Here is an 18,670-nt window from a genome sequence, read left to right as displayed (position 1 = left end):
TTCAATATTTTATTGATTTCCAAGTCATCATGTACAACAATTGCTTGAAGTTCTCTCTTCAAGACTCAATCTTGCTACAAAATAAAATTGCTTCTAGCTTTAATCTCTCTTCTCTATTACATCAACTATTACTATTTTTTCAATGAAATGAAAAATGGGGGTATATATAGCATCCCCAGTTACAATGAAAGGTCCAGATTGAAAGTAAATCAACGGACAAGATCATGACACCTAAACCCTAATTAGGGTTTGTTACAAATGACCTCCTTTTTACTGAACAATATTAAATACATAGCCAAATATTAAATTCGGTACAAAAACCTAGGAGGTATCAACCAATGAGAAATAAGATGTCATGTCATCTGTAACAACCTTTCATCTAGAATCTTATTCCCTTTCCAATTCTCTTTCTTAGCATATGCAATGAATTTCGTCACGATTCCTTCGATTTCTGTGATTGGAATCTCGGGAAGATTCTTGATACTCTCTTCTAAGTGGATGACCTGATCGAATGCATCTAGAAGAGCTGCGTCCCAAGTAGATTCAAGTTCCTTCGTTCTATCAATCAGGAGCATGGTGGCATACATCTGATCATACTGCTCATCTGTAACATCTGCGTCCTTGCAAAAGATGATCTTGATTCTATCCTCAAATTCCTACATATCCACATCTGTCTCGACCTCAATCCTTCTGCCAAGAATGGTACGAAGTACCTCAAATACTCTGTCCTGGATCGGATTGATCACCTCCTCAACTTGACCACATCTAACACTGATGTCCTCGAAGAGAACACTCTTTATATGGAGTAAGGTTGACCACTGGAACAAACTGTGAGAATCACCTTCCAAGATCCTCTCCTGCGCTAAAATTCTTCTGGATGTATGTCTTATTACTTTCAAGACAGGGATGACAACGTCCTTGGTATGGGCAAATGCAGCTACTGTTGCCATCAATCTATGGATAATCTCAAGAACTTGGATAGCCTAATGAATGATCTTCGTCATCCTTGTAACAAACTCTATGGCCACTGTATGAGATCTATCCATCCAACTACATGTACGCTGGACCAGGTTCCTGAATCTTTCTGCTTCATTGATCGATTGAAGGGGCAATGCCTGCACTGGTGATCTAACTGGATCCTGACGTCCCAAAGGCTCGTTGATGTGACTGAAATATGTCCTCCATGCACCGACCTCTCTCTCAAGCTTTCTATTCTTTTCCACTTCTTCTCTAAGCTTGTCCTTCAATGCCTCAAATGTGTCGGTGGCATCATCTAAAGTCTGCTCTGCTGTGGATGGTCCTAACTCAAAAGTCTGTATATCATAATCCTCTGCTAGGATCTCACCCTCATATTTATCTGCTGCCGGTGTAGCTATCTGCAGTTTTCTGGATCCAGTCTCATCTCGAATCATCTTGGACATCTTTGTAGCCTTCTTCTTCTCTGTTATCACATGTGAACGTCCAACAAGGCTCTCTAAATCAATTGCACTGTCCTCGTCCTCAACTACGATCACCCTAGTCAATCTTTCCTTCAACCAATCTGGGATATTCGATCTTGTCTCTTGAACTTGAATTTCTTTATGTACTATTTCTTCTTGTCTGGGAGGAGATGTTATTTCATTATCTTCTTCTAAATCATAGTCTTGGAGAGATCCATCTGATGAAACATGCTGTGCCTGTCCTTCCTCCTGCCTGTCATTCTGTACCATCGACTCCATGGACTCTTCCACTCGAATTGTTCTATCCTCAGGTCTGGAAGAAGTACCTGGTGTTTGATCTTTGTTGGCACCTTGCTTTTTCTTGGAAGGCTCTTTCTTTTCTGATCTTTCCTTTCTCTTCGAACCTCTCGAATGGAGATTGCCCTCACTGGCACATCGAAGGTTACCTTCACCTGAATTCCTAGGATTAGGATTGCCTTCACTCACGCTTGCTCCACCTTCGGCTGGTTTCTCTTCCAAAGTAAAAGACATAGCTATGCCTTGTTCTCTCAACTTCTGATGCTGAACGTCTACCCATCTGCGAGTACAAGACAAGACTGGTGCCATCAAATCATCTAAATCCACGGCCTCGGGCTCATTCCAATCCAACCTTATTGTTTCGCTTTCTCTATCATAGGAAGACTGGATGTGCCTGCCATTGTCCTGAGCTTGGTCGGCCACTCTGTAAATCCTGCATTTCCTGATGAAATCCAAAGGCAATCTAGAATGTATCTTTTGTTTCACTTCGAGATCATCTAGGAGGTTCATCATAAAATCTTCAATTTGGTGCTCATGTTTAAATCTTCTACCGACTGTCTCCTCTAAATGTCCATGTGGATCAAAACTATTTCTCCAAGCAAAAGATGAAAAAGAATACAAGGCTAACTCCTTCTCTGCGTCATCCATGGCTAAGACATTAGGACATACCTCAACTGAATTACCCAAAATAATAGGTACCTGAACTCCATTCTGATGTCTGTGTCTGAATGCCTTCACGTACGCTGCCAACTGCCTTGTTACCTCAAGTAACACAATTCTGTCTGTCGGATACCTCGGCAACATGTATGGAGGTAAAGGACATCCATGCACTCTAATGTAAGTGAACTTGGGAAACTGAATGAACCAAGCACCGTACCTCTTGATGAATTCTTGGGCATCCTGAGATAACCTGTTGTGAATCCCTCCTTGCAACGTCCTTGTGATGTTCATCGTGAAGGTATCATTAACTAACTTGTAGTTTTTCCCTAGCGGATGATGCAAGTAGGCATAGGAATCACAAGCTCTGACCTCGCCGGGTCCTCTTCCAATCATTCCTCTGTGAGGTAGTCCTGCGTACTCAACACCCCTGATCAAAGCATAGATGATGTATGAACTCATGTGGAAGGACTTAGTAGCCCTGAGTCTCCTCAACTGTACGTCTAAGCAATGGCTAATTATCCTAGCCCAATGTATCGTACCCTTACCTTGAACAATCACCTGGATGAAGTAAAACATCCACTTCTCAAAATAGAAGGCATGAGGTGCCCCTGTAACTCGGTTGAGCATAGTAATCAAATCTCTGTACTCCTCCTGGAAATCAATACGGTGCGGTGTGTTCGGTACCTTGCTTAGACGGGGACGACTCTTGAGTAGCCAGTTCTTGTTGATTATGCTTAGGCAAGCATCTGGATCATCATCGTACACTGATCTGGCTCCTTCAATGCTCTTATATATCATGTCCCTGTGCTCTGGAAGATGGAAAGCTTCACTTATAGCTTCCTCTGAAAGGTACGCCAAAGTGTTTCCCTCATTGGACACAATTGTCCTGGACTGTGGATTGTAGTGACGGGCACACTCGATCATCAACTCGTGGCACTGAATAGCTGGAGGAAAACCGGCCGCCTTAATGATGCCACTCTCTATTATTCTCCGGGCGACAGGTGATGGCTTGCCAATGTAAGGAACCTCTCGAAACTTCTTCGTGCTAAAGTTCCCCAAGTTTGTATCTCCAATGTTGCTCCACTTCGACACGATCTTGGTTTCCACTTCTTCGGTCTTCTGATCTTCTTTCATGAGAGCCGAGCGACTGGTGGATGCTCCCGCCTTCGGGGTCGCCATACCTACACAACATTTCAATATAAGGACTAGATTTTGCAATGAATAACGTTGATTAGAGAGATAAAGTTTTTTAGGAAACGTCATGATAAGTCTCTAGAGTTATCATTTCCTAAAAAACAACGATTGAGCTTAGAAATTCAAAAATTCAAAATTCCAAAACTTAAAATATGACGATGAATGAATAAAACAATAAAATCAAATCGCCATACCTCAATAGAGAGCTAACTCTAGAATGCAAAAAGGAAAAGATCGCCTAGGCAAAATTGAGGTATAAATAGTCTTCAATGTTATCTCCTCAAGAAAATCCACTTCGCCACCCTTGGATTAAACGCGATCCTCAATTGCACCTCTGACAATTCGCTCAAATGGACCTTCAAGTTCGCCCAAACAAATCTTCCAAGTCTCGCCCCTTTGACGTGGTCTTCGATCCTTGGCAAATTCGCTCCAATGAAGTCTTCAAATATCGCACCACCCTTTGATAGACTAGCGCCACCTTTGGATTAAATTCGGACCACACATGAAATACTTCGCACTATCTTCGCTTCTCCTTAATTCGCATGAAGGATAAAAATAATGATATGACAATAATAGTTCTCACCCTCCATATATAGCGCTTGCATTGCATTCATCCCTTAGGCCGACTTGAGGATATAAAACAATTTTTTAATGATTTTAAATGAAATAACAAGGCCGACCTCCCTTAAATGAGCGCTCCATTTTTTTTTTATTAATTAATTAATTAATTATTAAATGCCTTACGTTTTTTAATTTGCAAATTTCGATTCTAATAAAGGCAAAATAATTAATAAATGTTCAACGCCGTATTAAATGCCAAATTAAATAGGATTTTCAATTTTTTATCGATTTTAGCATTTAAGGAAATTCGAATTGTCTATTTGGCGCCAAAATTATGAAAATGAAAGGGACGTACCTCATCGCCCTGGTCCCTTGGAGAGGGACAGGAGCGATCCATGATTTGGTCATGATTTTTGCATTTTTTACGTTCAACTCCTTCATCTCCACGTTCAATATCGATCATTTTAATGGGTCCTCCGAATTAGATCATCTTGCATGCGTTCATGGGTGCCTTTTGGATGTTTATCGCCCTGGTCCCTTGGAGAGGGACAGGAGCGATCTCCATATTTTCACGCTCACTATGCATCTTCGACCTTCGATCTTTCATTGTAGAGTGAATAACATCCTTGCTCGTTCCTTCTAAGCTTGTTCCATTTGTTTTCATGACGTGTTTGGACGTTTAAAGGGATCATCGCCCTTGTCCCTTGGAGAGGGACAGGAGCGATCCATGATTTCTCCTTGACCTTGGCAACTTCTAACTTCGATCCTTGTTGTGATGTCTTCCAAACGCCGTCCTTCACCTTGCCCATCCTCGCCTTGCCTCGTTTTGAAGGAACATGAGTGTTTTTGATGGGATCGCCTTGGTCCTTGTCCAAAGGACAGGAGCGATGTGAGTCCTTTAGCATGTTTGACAATGTTTGGACGTTCAAAACACTTGCATGTCCTCTTCAAACGATGTCTTGAACCTTGTATGACCTTATGAAGTCTTGACTTAGCACGCATTTGAAACAAAATGGAGAGTCCAAGGCAAATCGCCCTGGTCCCTTGGAGAGGGACAGGAGCGATATGGTCTCCATATTCAAAATGATGATCATTTTACGTTCAAAATCTCTATATACCATCTTCAAAAGGCACCATGGACCTTCTAAGACCCTGCAAAATCTTGTCCTTACGTAAAACTTGCATGAAGTGGCCAATATATCCAACATCGCCCTGGTCCCTTCCTGAGGGACAGGAGCGATCTAGGTCTTAGAGTGCAAATCTCTCCATTATAACGACCTTCGAGTGCCTGTGCTTGATGAAGACGCCTTGAAATGTCCTTTGCCACCTTGTCTTGACTTGGATCGGCTTCAAACTTGAGTGAAAAGCAATATATTCACTATATCGCCCTGGTCCCTTGGAGAGGGACAAGAGCGATCCTCCTTTTGTGGCTCTTATTTCACTTTGTCAGGTTCTAAATTTATATTCAACGGACTCGTCATACTCCACTCCATTCGTCCATGCCTTAACATTGCTTGTAACTTAGCCAGAAAATCATTTATACAAAAAATCGCTCTGGTCCCTTCCTGAGGGACAGGAGCGAACTAGGCCTTTTGGGACCCTTGTGGACGTTTTAAAATCTTCAATTTGTATTCAATGAGTTCATCTCATGCTTTCTCTTGCTTTTGAACGTAAACTTGTCTTGATTTTTGCCTGGATTTTGCCCAATGAAGGACATCGCTCTGGTCCCTGGGAGAGGGACGGGAGCTATAAGATACTTCGCCCTGGTCCCTTGGAGAGGGACAGGAGCGAACTTTGCATTCTGGACCATTCTCCTTTGTGTTAGCACTTCAAATTATATTCATTTGGTAAAGTATCTTCCTTTGGACCTCTTCAAATCATCAAGTCAACGAAATCTCGCAAGGACAAGGCAAAATTTGATTTGTAGCTCCGGTCCTTCACTGAGGGACAGGAGCGATTTTCCTCCTGGAGGCGTTTCGGTGCTCATGAAAATCTTCAATTTATATTCAATGGAAAGATCTCGCCTTTCGCCATCACTTACAATTCGAAATTCATCTTGACCCTGCAGGAATAGTGAGATATTTGAAAATGAGCTCCCGTCCTTCACTGAGGGACAGGAGCGATTTTGCTCCTACAGGCCAAAATAACATGATTTTTCACATTTTAACACTTCACAAGGCAAAAACAAATCATTTCCAATGCCCAGGATCAAAAATCAAAAAGGTCAAAATTTGGTCAAAATATTCAATCGGACAAAAATTCACATTTGGCTCTCAACACTTAGACAAATTTAAGCTCTACATCAACATTCCAATTGAAAATTAGACCATTCTGGCGAATTCATTGCATTCAAAATTTGCATCCTAGAAAAGGAAGCTCAAAATATCCAAAACGACTGGATTTTGGCCTGAAAAGACAAAAATAAAAACCCTAAGGCTTGACCCTAAATCCAGACAACCGACATACTAACAAAATCCTAAAAACGAAGGCGAAAAACGAGGGAAAAACGAGCAAAAAGAGGGGGTCCCCATTTGCGATGGGGCGATGTGTGAAATGGTCACAACAGGTCCCTTATTTGAGAGCAACTGAGACCAAAAAGCTCAAAAAGAAGTTAGAAATGGTTCTGGAGTCTGAAAGATCAAATGACTATGGCTGGTAAAAGAGCCTTCAACTAGAAATAATATATTCTACAGCAGCCACAAGGCTCCTCTTCACTCAAAAAAGAGTATCAAATTATAATACCAAAAAAAAAAAGATTCCCGAAACAATAAAATAAACCAATAACTTTGATATTTATACAGGCTAATACATGTCTTCAATCAATTTAGACAATCAAAAAAGATGATAGTACTCAAACATGGTAGTTAAAATATGGAAAGAAGTCCAACCCTTCCCAAGGAAACAACATGAAACAATTTTTTAGATAGCAAATTGGAAGCATATAGAATCTTCTACCAAACTTACATTACTGTGAAGATGCTTAAGTCCAGCAACAATATCCTGAAAGTACTTACGAGCAATACCCTCTCCAATTCCACCAGAAGGACCTGAACCTTTAAAAATCCACCCTCTCTCCATGTATTCTAATACTGAAAAAGACCAACAGATTAGATGAGAACCATAATAAGTTATAATGTACTAAAAAAAACTGTGAAGAAAATATCAACAAGCTCATGTACCTATCATGACCTATCAAAACTAAAAGTTGTTAGAAGCACAAACCAATTTTATCATGATTTCTGAAAACAAAAGTTCCTATTGATTAGTGGATGTCATATGCGGAACTAAACATGATCCATCTAAGTTGTAGAGTTGCAGATCCTTAGAACAGTGTAATGGCCAAAACAGGAAGCATCTTGACCAACGAGGCATCTAAACTTAGATAATAAAGAACATTTTTTTAAGGGAAAAAATCCCCTTCTAGATGTCAAAATCCAAGTATTAATGAGAGTCACAAACAACATGTAACTTGCACCTCTAATAAACATGAGATCAATCATAATTTGACATCACATCAAAGGCATGGCAATTGGGAAGAACCAATATGCCTTGTGGTCTGAAGATTCAGCAGAAAGCAACCACTACTCAATGATTTTACTGGAGCCATTGTATATCCTTGTATATCCGTGTCATCAAGTAAATAAGAATTAAGGAGTACAACTTAGGTAAGACTAATCTCCAAGAAGCATCCAAGAATCTAGTCAAATGTTATTTAAAGAGAGATTGCTTCAAATATTTAAAACTTGTTATACAAATGAAATAATCTATGAGATCTTATTATATATGTTATTTTGTTCAGGAGGCAACCAGGCTCAACATAAATGAAATGTCAATCAATGTAATTATACCAATATTTTGCCTATTAAACATTTATGTACAGTAAATAGTCAGATATTGTGGCATCCTCCAACATTTTTTTGTTATATTGAATTCCAATAAAAAAACGCATCCAAGCAAGACTTACATTTAGTCATACTGAAGTCCAATAAAAAATAGCACCCAAGCAAGACTTACATAGTGACAAATATATAGGCATTAAGGGAAGGGGAAGTGATATATAATGCATATCCTTGGAATATTGAAACAAATATGGAACTGCTTCTAGTCTACAATATACTTGAAACAAAAAAAGTACATCAAGCCCAAGAATCTGGAAAAAATATCAGATCCACTCATAAAAAAGCATGTTAAATGGAGAGATCCATCAATGTTCCAGCTATGCTGCTATACCCAGGAAAAAAAGAGCCCATATTTTACTGTTATTTGAGATTTGCTAAACCTAGACAAACGCCATCCATTTTTTATTAATGGAAGTAAAGCTTGCAGGATATTACATGTGTCATGTGGCATGCTATGTCTTAACATGTACATTAGCATTTTCTCATAGATCTTAACACAAATCTGTAGACAAAAGAAACTAAAAGGATGCATCCTAGCATTCAAGTTTAGGATCTCACCCATGTAAAACCGATCACTATCGGGATCATCAATCACTTCAATTAACTTCACAATATTAGGATGATCCACTTGCTTCAAAATAGATACCTAATAAAGAAAATACAAAAAATCAACAACGAACTATAATCTGTATGTCAAGTGTTAAAAATTTAAACAATTTTTCAAATTAAAATTTGATGATCTATATGCTAACCTCTGTTAAAACTTTTGACATTGCATTTCCAGAATGAGATGCACGAATTTTGCCTAGCCGAGACTTACGAAATATCTGCATATAACAAATGCATAGGCATCCATAGTTGATAAAGAAGTCAGCCTGCCTTTATATCCATTCTCATTAATCAATAATATAAGATTAATAACCCCTCATTTGAATAAAAGAACAAATAAAAAGTTAAGCTCACCTACAAACAGAAGTGAACTAACCTAAAAATGCTAGAATGTCTGAAAAGAATACTGAGAGCTTCTCACAAGAAAACTAGATGTGAACTATAAGCATCACCTGTTACATAACTAAATCTGACCTTAGAAGTAAATCTCATTCCCTAATATCCATGTTAAAACCCAAACTTGATATAATCCAAGAATGTACAATGTAAGGTTTCATTACAGTGATGTTTGGAATTAGAAGGGGTTATCCTGACATATTTTTGTAGCTTTGAACCTTTATGAACATGACAGTCTTAGAATCTATGAAACCCCTGTAGATGAAGTTCAAACTTGTCTACAGACCTTCAACAAAGTTTCTAACTTCTAAGATTGTAGAGAAGCAAATCTATGCTTGTGACAAAGGCAGGTGCACTAATAGTAACATTATTACTCTGAAGACCGTCTAGCTGTTAGTACACAGCCGTGATAAATTTTCAATCATCTTGATTTCCAGGTTGAAAGGCTCCAAACTAGATAAAGATCATGTGCAGAACTAGAAATCTAAATGTGCTGTTTGTAAGTAAATGTCAGACTATCAACTTCTCTTTGTGCATTTACACTGATAACATTAGAAGACCAGTAAAGCCTACTTCAAAGATATTGAATAGGGCAAGGATCTGTCACTGACTATTTTGAAGACATTACATATGAAGTTACCAATCAGTTTCTAGTCGAGAGGAAGGAATGCAAGAATAGGTTAACATTCAAAAAACTACTTTTCAAAAGAAATTTAACTTTGTAAATGCAGAGATAAAAACTTTAGTTTCTGAACTCCTTGGTTCTCAAGAATCTTATCTTTGTTGCGGAGACTGATATGGTAGACATGTTGGAAGGAAAGAAATCTTGAAAAGTAAAGGGCTGTAACTCCTCAAGAATTGCCATGATAGTTGTTGTGAATGATCCCCATAAGATATTCCATGCATGAGAGAAGTTAAAAGCCGCACTTTATAGAAGCCTCATCTACTTCTCTGTATTTATGTGTTGCTTGAAACATCGGTAGGATTTTTTTAAGATCTCTTTTTGGCATGTATCAGATTGCAATGCTCTTCAACTCCATAGCTTTCTTGGGTTCTAACATTTTAGGTCTCTCTACTTGATCAATCATCAGGGCAAGGATTAAATCTAACACTCTTTTCATTATGCTCTTGCTGCCTGTTGTCCCAATTTTTGGATTTTCAAAAATTTGACAACCCCTATGAATCTCTGCTCCAAATGTGTCGTTTTTGTCTCCAAGGCACATTTTACGAGGTGCAAAACTCATATTTGATACCGTCGAATCATCGGGGGGTGTCTTTGCCATTGTTGTCCAAGTTTTGGTGAGTTCTGACCTTCATTTTCCTAGCTTTTTCTTCAATTTTGGGTTTCAAAGTAGTCACTGCAAGTAGAAGTTTTTTGCTTAAAATTTGAGATTTTAAGGCTCTAGGGCACACTTCCCAAGGTGGAAAGTCTACATTTCTTGATGGTAAATAAATCACGAGCTTATCCTCCATCTATGTGAAAGTTCTGGTTAGTTTCTACCTTCATTTTGGCCATTTTCTGTGCAATTTCGGATTTCAAAGTAGTCACTGCAAGTTGGGGAACTTTTGGATGTCACTGCAAGTAAATGCACTTGCAGTCGGCTCTCCAAGACCCGATTACAAGTCGGTTCATTGTTACAATTCAAGTGGGGGTTTTATGTCCATCATTGCAAGTGTAAAGGTGTATGATTACATTGCATAAATGAGTTTTACTTGCAATCGGGTCCTAGGCACTCGATTACAAGTCATCTTTTTGTTGTTATTTTAAAGTTGAAGAAGCTTGTTCACTTGCAATCGGATCCCTAGGACCCGATTACAAGTATATGTTATGGCATCACATGTAAATGTTCATGCACTTGCAATCGGGGGTTTAGGACCTGATTGCAAGTCTTTTACTACCTTTTGTTTGCAAACCATGTGCACTTGCAGTCGGGTCTCAAAGACCCGATTGCAAGTAGTTTCTAAATGTGTAAAACTTGCCTTCTTGCCATCAAGTTCTAAAGATCCTATTTCAAGAGCGAATTTTGGAAATTTTTCTTATTATCACGCAAGCTTGCTTACTTGCAATCGAGGTTCTAAGACCCGATTGCAAGCAATGGTTTCATCCTTGCAGTCAGCCTTCCAAAACCCGAAATAGGTCCAAATGTATTTTCCCATTACACATATGAAGTTGCACACTTGTTCTCCACAATTGCAAGTCAATGCTCTTGTTTTTCCACACTTGCAATCAGCCTCCCAAGATCCGAAATTGAGCTTTAACCCCACTTTTGTAGCCCCTTTGTCTCATCCAAATCAGTCCCATTTATATGCAAATGTAGAATGGCTATCAAAGAGGAATTAATTGCTTGAAGGTTTTATCATAGTTTTCGATATGATAAATGATTGAATGAGAGACTTCATTTTATCTCTCATTCAATCATTTATCTTACCGAAGCTATCATACGTTAACACTCCCTCTTAGCTAGGTAAGATGAATGTAGACAATATATTCAAGCATCCCAATTCAATTGATAGTAATCATTTTAGACATTCATGAGAAATCATACCACCTAATCATATGGTATGAAGTATCACCTAAACACGTGATACTAAAGTACATCACATCAATCTTGTGATTTACAGGATATCACCTAAGCATGTGATATCAGTATTGCCTACACACGCAATACTTAAGGATAATCATATGAGAAGGATTAATTTCTCACGTTATCCAAGTTGTGATATGCGCACTAACACTTTATACAAATGTTTTATCACAACACAATCATGGCACATCCATGACACACCAGAGATCCAACATGATAACTGGTTTGGACATTACAAGATCGTCACCTTATAATGTCCCCATACTAGTGTTCACTATCTTGAGAGATCGTCACCTCTTAGATGTGAACCCAAGGGATAGAATCCAAAAATTGTCCTAACATGATAAAGAGGTTTACACATTAAACATCTTATAGGTATGCAAAGATAGATTACAAAGCAAATTACCTTTCTATCATACCTAAGCCTTTTCCGAAGTGATCAACCTTTACTCTGGAAAGGGGTTTGGTCAGAATGTCTGCAGTTTGATCTCCTGTACAAACATATTCTAGTTGGATTGCATTCCTTTCTACCATATCTCGCACATAGTGGTATGAAATCTCAATATGCTTGGATCTGTCATGAAATACTGGGTTTACTGAAAGTTTTTTGCAGCTCTAGTTGTCACAGTGTATGATAGTGGGTTTCATAGGTTCTCCAAACAATCCCACAAGCAACTTCCTAAGCCATACTGCCTCTCAGGCAGCCATAGAAGCTGCAATGCATTCTGCCTCGGTGGAACTTTGAGCTACAGAAGACTGCTTCCCGCTGATCCAAGATATCATAGCTAAACCTAGACTAAAGCAACACCCTAAAGTGTTTTTCCTGTCTATCACACTTCCAGCCCAATTTGAACCTGTAAATCCATGTAGGTCTATATCAACCTTCTTGTATTTGAGACCAAGGTTTAGAGTACCTTGTAGGTACCTCATAATGTGTTTCACTGCAACCAAGTGTATCTCCTTCGGTTCACACTTAAACTGACTTAGAGCATTAACTGCATAACAGATATCTGGTCTTGTATTTACTAGGTATATCAGGGACCCAATCATCTATCTATATTGAGTAGGATCAGTGGGTTGTGACTCTGTTGCTGCTTCTTTAAGTTTATGTAAGTTGGTTTCCATAGGAGAGGTCATGGGTGTACAATTTAGCATTCTGAATCTCTTCAAAATATCCAAGGTGTACTTTCCTTGGTTTAGTATAATGTTGTCAGAATTCTGCCATACTTCCAATCCTAGGAAGTAATGAAGGAGTCCTAAGTCCTTCATATCAAATTCTTTGGATAGATCATTCTTGCATTGATCTATAAGATGATCATTTCCTGTGATTAATAAGTCATCAACATATAAAATCAACATTAGCATATCACCTTTATTTCTTTTGTAGTAGACATTAGGATCTGCATCATTTTTAGAGAAGCCTAGTCCTGAGAGATAGGTGTCAATTCTTTCATACCAAGCCCTAGGAGCCTGTTTAAGCCCATGGAGAGCTTTCTTGAGTCTGCACACATGAGACTCTGCATCATAAATTTCAAACCCTTCAGGTTGCTCTAGGTAGACTTCTTCTGAGATCTCACCATTTAGAAATGTTGTCTTAACATCCATTTGGTGTACCTTCCATCCTTTTGCTGCTGCAATGGCTAATACAGCTCTTACTGATGTATACCTGGCAACAGGTGCAAAGGTTTCTTCATAGTCTATTCCCTCTCTTTGTGAGAAGCCTCTGGCTACAAATCTGGCCTTGTGTTTCTCAATACTGCCGTCTGCAGCATATTTGATTTTGAATAACCATTTAGATGAAACCACAGATTTCTTCGTTGGCCTAGGAACAATCTCCCAAACATCATTTTTCATAATGGATTGATACTCTTCAGACATGGCATCCTTCCATACTTGATGTTTAAGTGCATCTGATACATTGTTTGGTTCAGCGTTAGAGAGGTCATTCATAAGGGCAGCATAGCTAGTAAATTTATTAGGTCTTTTGCTATCTCTGAAGGTTCCTAAGGAAGCAGCAAACTTCTGAGCTTCTTCTACAGTTTTGGTGGCCCATAGTGGTCTTTTCTTGAGGTTTTCTCTAGGTGGACTTAGAGTTTCACTCATAGTTTCCTCAGGATTCTCCCTCTGAAGCTCAGGAGTAGGATCTCTATCTAAGCTTGGGTTGGGAATATAGACTTCAGGATCTAGAGAGCTTTGGGCTCTTTTGAAGGCTAGGTTTTCTTCAAATATCACATCCCTACTTAGTTCAATATTCTTTTGACCAGGTATATATATCCTGTAGGCTTTGGAGGTTTCACTGTATCCTACAAAGATTCCCCTTTTTCCAGAGGGCTCTAATTTTAATCTTTTCTCCTTAGGTACATGAATATAGACAGGGCATCCAAAAATCCTAAGGTGGCTTATATCTGGTTTTGATTTAGTAAAAACTTCCTCAGGAGTCTTGTCTTCAAGATGAGAGTGAGGACATCTGTTTTGAATATATACTGCAGTGCTAGTTGCTTCCGCCCAAAGATTGATATTTAGATTCTGATCAAGAATCATTGCTTTGGCAGCTTCAACGATTGTCCTATTTTTCCTTTCTGCTATCCCATTTTGTTGAGGGTTGTAAGGTATTGTTAACTCCCTCTTAATCCCTGAATTTTTACAAAACTCTTTAAACAATTCTGATGTGTATTCCCCCCCATTATCAGTTCTTAGGGTTTTAATTTTGTTTCCTGAGTAGTTCTCTGTTAGTGATTTGAATTCTTTAAACCTATTAAGGATCTCTTCTGATTCTTTACATTTCAGAAAATAGATCCAGGTTTTCCTAGAGTAGTCATCAACAAATATTACATAATACAGAAATCCCCCCAATGAATTTACAGACTCCACATACATCAAAATGAACTAACTCTAAAATTTTACTTGTTTTCCTAGTACTACTCTGAAAAGCACCCTTAGTATTTTTACCTAGGGCACATCCTATGCATGCCCCTGAATGAAATTTCTTTAGCTTAGGTAGACCTGTGACAAGGTATCCCATTGATGATAAAGCTCTAAAATTTAGGTGGCCTAGTCTTCTATGCCATATTTCATTGGCATTTGTAGTTTCATGAATTAGGGCTAAGTTGGGCTCTATGCATAGCTCATATAAGTAGCCTTGTCTTCGACCAATTGTATTAGCTTTCTTGATAGATGAGTTCTTTGGCCAAGCCAACACTTTGTTGTCCATGAAGGTCACTCTGTATCCATTGTCCTCCAGTGCTGATATTGAGACAAGATTCCTTTTAATGCCTGGAACATATAGCACTCCTCTAAGTTGTAATGATACACCTGACTTTAGTTTGATGGTGCAGTTTCCAACTCCTTTGACAGAGTGTGTGGAGTCATCTCCGATGGTTGCCTCGTCATCATTCTCCTCTTTCATGGAGTCTAGTACTTCTCTGAATCCCGTGATGTGTCTGGATGAGCCACTGTCGATCACCCAGGAGTTCACTTTGTTTGATGCATGATTTGTGAGTGCTGAATAGAGTACATACTTTTCGGAGTCCTCTTCCCTTTTCAATTTTCCTGTTTTGATAAATGTGGCTTGTTTAGCTCTTTCTGGACATTTGGCAACATAGTGCCCAAATTTGTCACATCTGTAACACTGAATTTGAGAGAGGTCCTTCTTGAAAGAGTTCTTGCTGTGACGACCTTTTCTCTTCCTGAATTGCTTCTTCTTGCCCTTTCTGTCTGAGTTCGTAGTTAGAACTTGAAGATCTTCATTTATGTTCTTTTGTTTGATTCCTTTCTTATTTTGCCTTGATTCCTCTTGGAGACAGTCAGCCTTTAGCCTATCGAATTTTGGAAAGTTATCCCTTGCACTGATGCCTTGGACGAACGTTTCCCAGATACTAGGCAACCCATCTAAAGCAATGAGGGTTAATTCTTTGCTTTGGATCTCATATCCAAGAGTTGCTAGTTCATCCCTTAAGGTAGATATCCGCATGAAGTAGGCATTGACTGATTCTCCTTTTATCATGGTTATATGATTTATCTCTCTTTTTAGAGATAAGGTTCTACCGGCATTGGATATCTCAAAAGCGTCTTCAAGTGCTTTGAACATGTTGAAGGCTGTTTCGCGTTTCTTTATAATGGGCATAATATTGTTCCTTACCCCATCAACTATTATTTTGATAGCCTTATCATTTCCTTCTCTCCAAATTGCTTGATCAGGTTCAGTCTCAGGTTCTTTAGTTTCATTCTTTACAAATGATTCAGCTTTGTTATCTTTTAGAATCAATTGAATTCTGAATTTCCATGCAGAGAAGTCGTCACCTCCTGCAAGTCTGTCTTCAAATCTGATAGCACTGGCCATTGATAGGATTGTGATGTTGAACATATATACTTGATTTGAATTTTACGTAAAATTGAACAGCCTCAGGTTCGATTTAACTATAGCTCTGATACCATGTAAATGATGTTCAATTTACATTCAATATGCAAGTTATATTCTGTTAACTAATTTTATTATTTCCTTAATGTCTATATCTGACTATCTTCTTGTTTGTGGCAGGTGAGAGGAGCATTTTAATATTTTCTATGTCCTATCTCACGAATGCCACTCAATATAAGTATGTAACAAATGGGGCACGGTCAAGCAATGCCTTGATCGGTCATGACCGATCAAGACATTACTTGATCGTGCCTCTTTGTTTATACTAAACAAATGCATGTTCAACGTTAATGCCAATCGGTGTGGGAGTAGTATTACAACCGATGTCTATCGGTGTTGGCTTAATGCTAACAGCTGATAGTTATCGATGTGTTAGCCTTAACAACCGATAACTATCGGTGATCTTCGTTATATTGCCACCCGATATATCATATGCAACCTGATATATATTAATCGGTGTTTTCATTAATCATTTATTTATCATTATTTATGTTAATCGATATATATCTAAATACAAGATTTATTAGATCGATGAACATAGCCAAAATACATAGTATGATTATCAATAGGTTGTTTATATGCAAATGTAGAATGGCTATCAAAGAGGAATTAATTGCTTGAAGGTTTTATCATAGTTTTTGATATGATAAATGATTGAATGAGAGACTTCATTTTATCTCTCATTCAATCATTTATCTTACCGAAGCTATCATGCGTTAACAACAAGGAGATGGATAAGTGATGCAGAGGTAAGTGTGGTGGACTGAGAGATTCAAACCAATCAGGCATATAAGGGAAATACAAGGTTTCAAAGCCCTTCCCCAAACAAGATCAAATGGCATAAAAGACACAAAATGGATTTCAAACACCCCGAGGCATTCACCAATGGTTAAGACACTTCATGACACCTTACACAAAGCAATTTAACAGGTCTTGGTGGACTTTGAGACCTAAAACCCAAAGGAGCACTCAAACACCAAGAATTGCCAAAGAGGCCTAATTGCCCCTCTTGTAGCCCTATAGCGACCTTCTAGAGAAACTAACTCAAAACTTTTCCAAAGCACTGGACAAAGTGTTTGGCTTTTCAGATACCCTTTTTTAATTTCTTCAACATATGCGAAACTTGATAGGGGTTGTTTTGGACCATGTCTCTGCTGCTACAACTTTTGGACTGCAAAATGGCATAAAAGTGGGTCATTTAACAAAGGAACACCCCTCAAATCTTAACCCCTGAACTCCATCTCTGGACAGTGGCAATATATGTTATAAAATGCTTAAATATGAGAGGAATTAGACTCAAACCACCTGCAACATAGAAAGCCCCAAATTTGAGCATGTAGACCCTAGGAAACTAGGGCTTGGTCAATGTCTGACCTCTAGGCACCTTACCATCAAATTGATGGACCCTACACCATCCCTAGGACCTGCCTAAATGGTTTCCTTCATAAAAAGGTACCCTCCTTAAGGTAGATTGGTCAAACCAATACCCTACCAAGCATCTTCATCATGCTTAACTCTACAAATCTGCAACTTTCAAGGATGTCAACCCTGCAAAACCTCAAACCAATGGTTTGACAAGGTAATATACATCTTCCCCAAGCCCCTTGCCAAGTTTGGGGTCAAGACATGCAATGAAATGAAAGAAATTACATTTACAAGCCTGCTGCTTACCCTAAATCTGGGTTTTAACCGGTTATAGAAAAATGCTTATAACTTATTCAAATGGACACCAAATCAATCAATCTTGGTATCAAAATGAAGCTAAGACATCATAGATCAACCTCCAATCAAGTTTGAACAGAGATCAATTCATAAATGCATGGAAAATTAAAGAGTTTCAGACTGCCACGTGATAAAATGCAGAAAAATAGGGTTATTTCACCTTTATTGAAGCATCAAAACTTGTATTTCGGTCTCCAATCCCCTCTCTCCCCCTTCTTAGGGATTGATTACAAGGTTTATATAATGTTTGGATCATCCCAAACCGAATCCAAATGGATAACTACCCTCTAACCACCAAAAATACAATTTTGCAACTTTTGACAACAAAAAAAATGCACAAAAAGTTGTCATGTTGTCACACAAAGTTGTCAACTTGCTCAAATGGCTTATCCAATGCATGGAATCAGTCCCTATGGTCATTATATGACCCTCCAAACCTATTTTACTCATAAAATTCATCTCCTACCCAAAAACCAAGTTCTAGGCCAAAATTGTCAATTTTGCACATATTGGCAATTTTTAACTTTTGGGTTTCCTATTACATTTTTCCAATTTGGTTGGCTCTAATGGCCATTATTACATCATGTGAGGACCTTATAGGTCTCCTTGCTTCATCGGATGACTTTGAACCATTCTTCACCTTGGTACCCTGAATGCCTTGAATGGATGCTCCTGCATCAATAAGTGATATGAATGATTGAGAGCATAGAATGCTTTCAAGACAGAGATAGGCTTCTTAATTCAGCTTTGCAAAGAACTTCCCTCCTAAAAAGCAAATACTACCCCAAGCAAGAAGATAAGATTGAAGTTCGTTGGCCAAAGACACAAAGATCATTAAGGATGCAAATTCTCGTTCTGATTAGAGATGTTTTCACCAATCCTGAATGCTTC

At 38.6% G+C, this 18,670-nt stretch overlaps 1 protein-coding gene across 4 annotated transcripts in view; it reads right to left on the bottom strand.

Moving 5' to 3' along the window:
• LOC131044703 (serine/threonine-protein kinase GRIK2) overlaps positions 1 to 18,670 on the bottom strand; it is a 115,771-nt gene that overhangs the window by 47,319 nt on the left and 49,782 nt on the right. For all 4 annotated transcript variants that reach the window (XM_057978086.2, XM_057978087.2, XM_057978088.2 and 1 more), the window contains 3 exons: positions 8,803 to 8,877; positions 8,609 to 8,696; positions 7,116 to 7,240 (listed from right to left, as the gene is read on the bottom strand). In XM_057978086.2, the coding sequence (XP_057834069.1) occupies positions 7,116 to 7,240; positions 8,609 to 8,696; positions 8,803 to 8,877 (288 nt within the window). The remainder of the gene's footprint in view (positions 1 to 7,115; positions 7,241 to 8,608; positions 8,697 to 8,802; positions 8,878 to 18,670) is intronic.

Source organism: Cryptomeria japonica, chromosome 3, assembly GCF_030272615.1.
Source record: "Cryptomeria japonica chromosome 3, Sugi_1.0, whole genome shotgun sequence".
NCBI classification, from domain to species: domain Eukaryota; kingdom Viridiplantae; phylum Streptophyta; class Pinopsida; order Cupressales; family Cupressaceae; genus Cryptomeria; species Cryptomeria japonica.
Note: the sequence above shows the minus strand (reverse complement) of the source record. Positions and strands in the feature narration are given on the sequence as shown.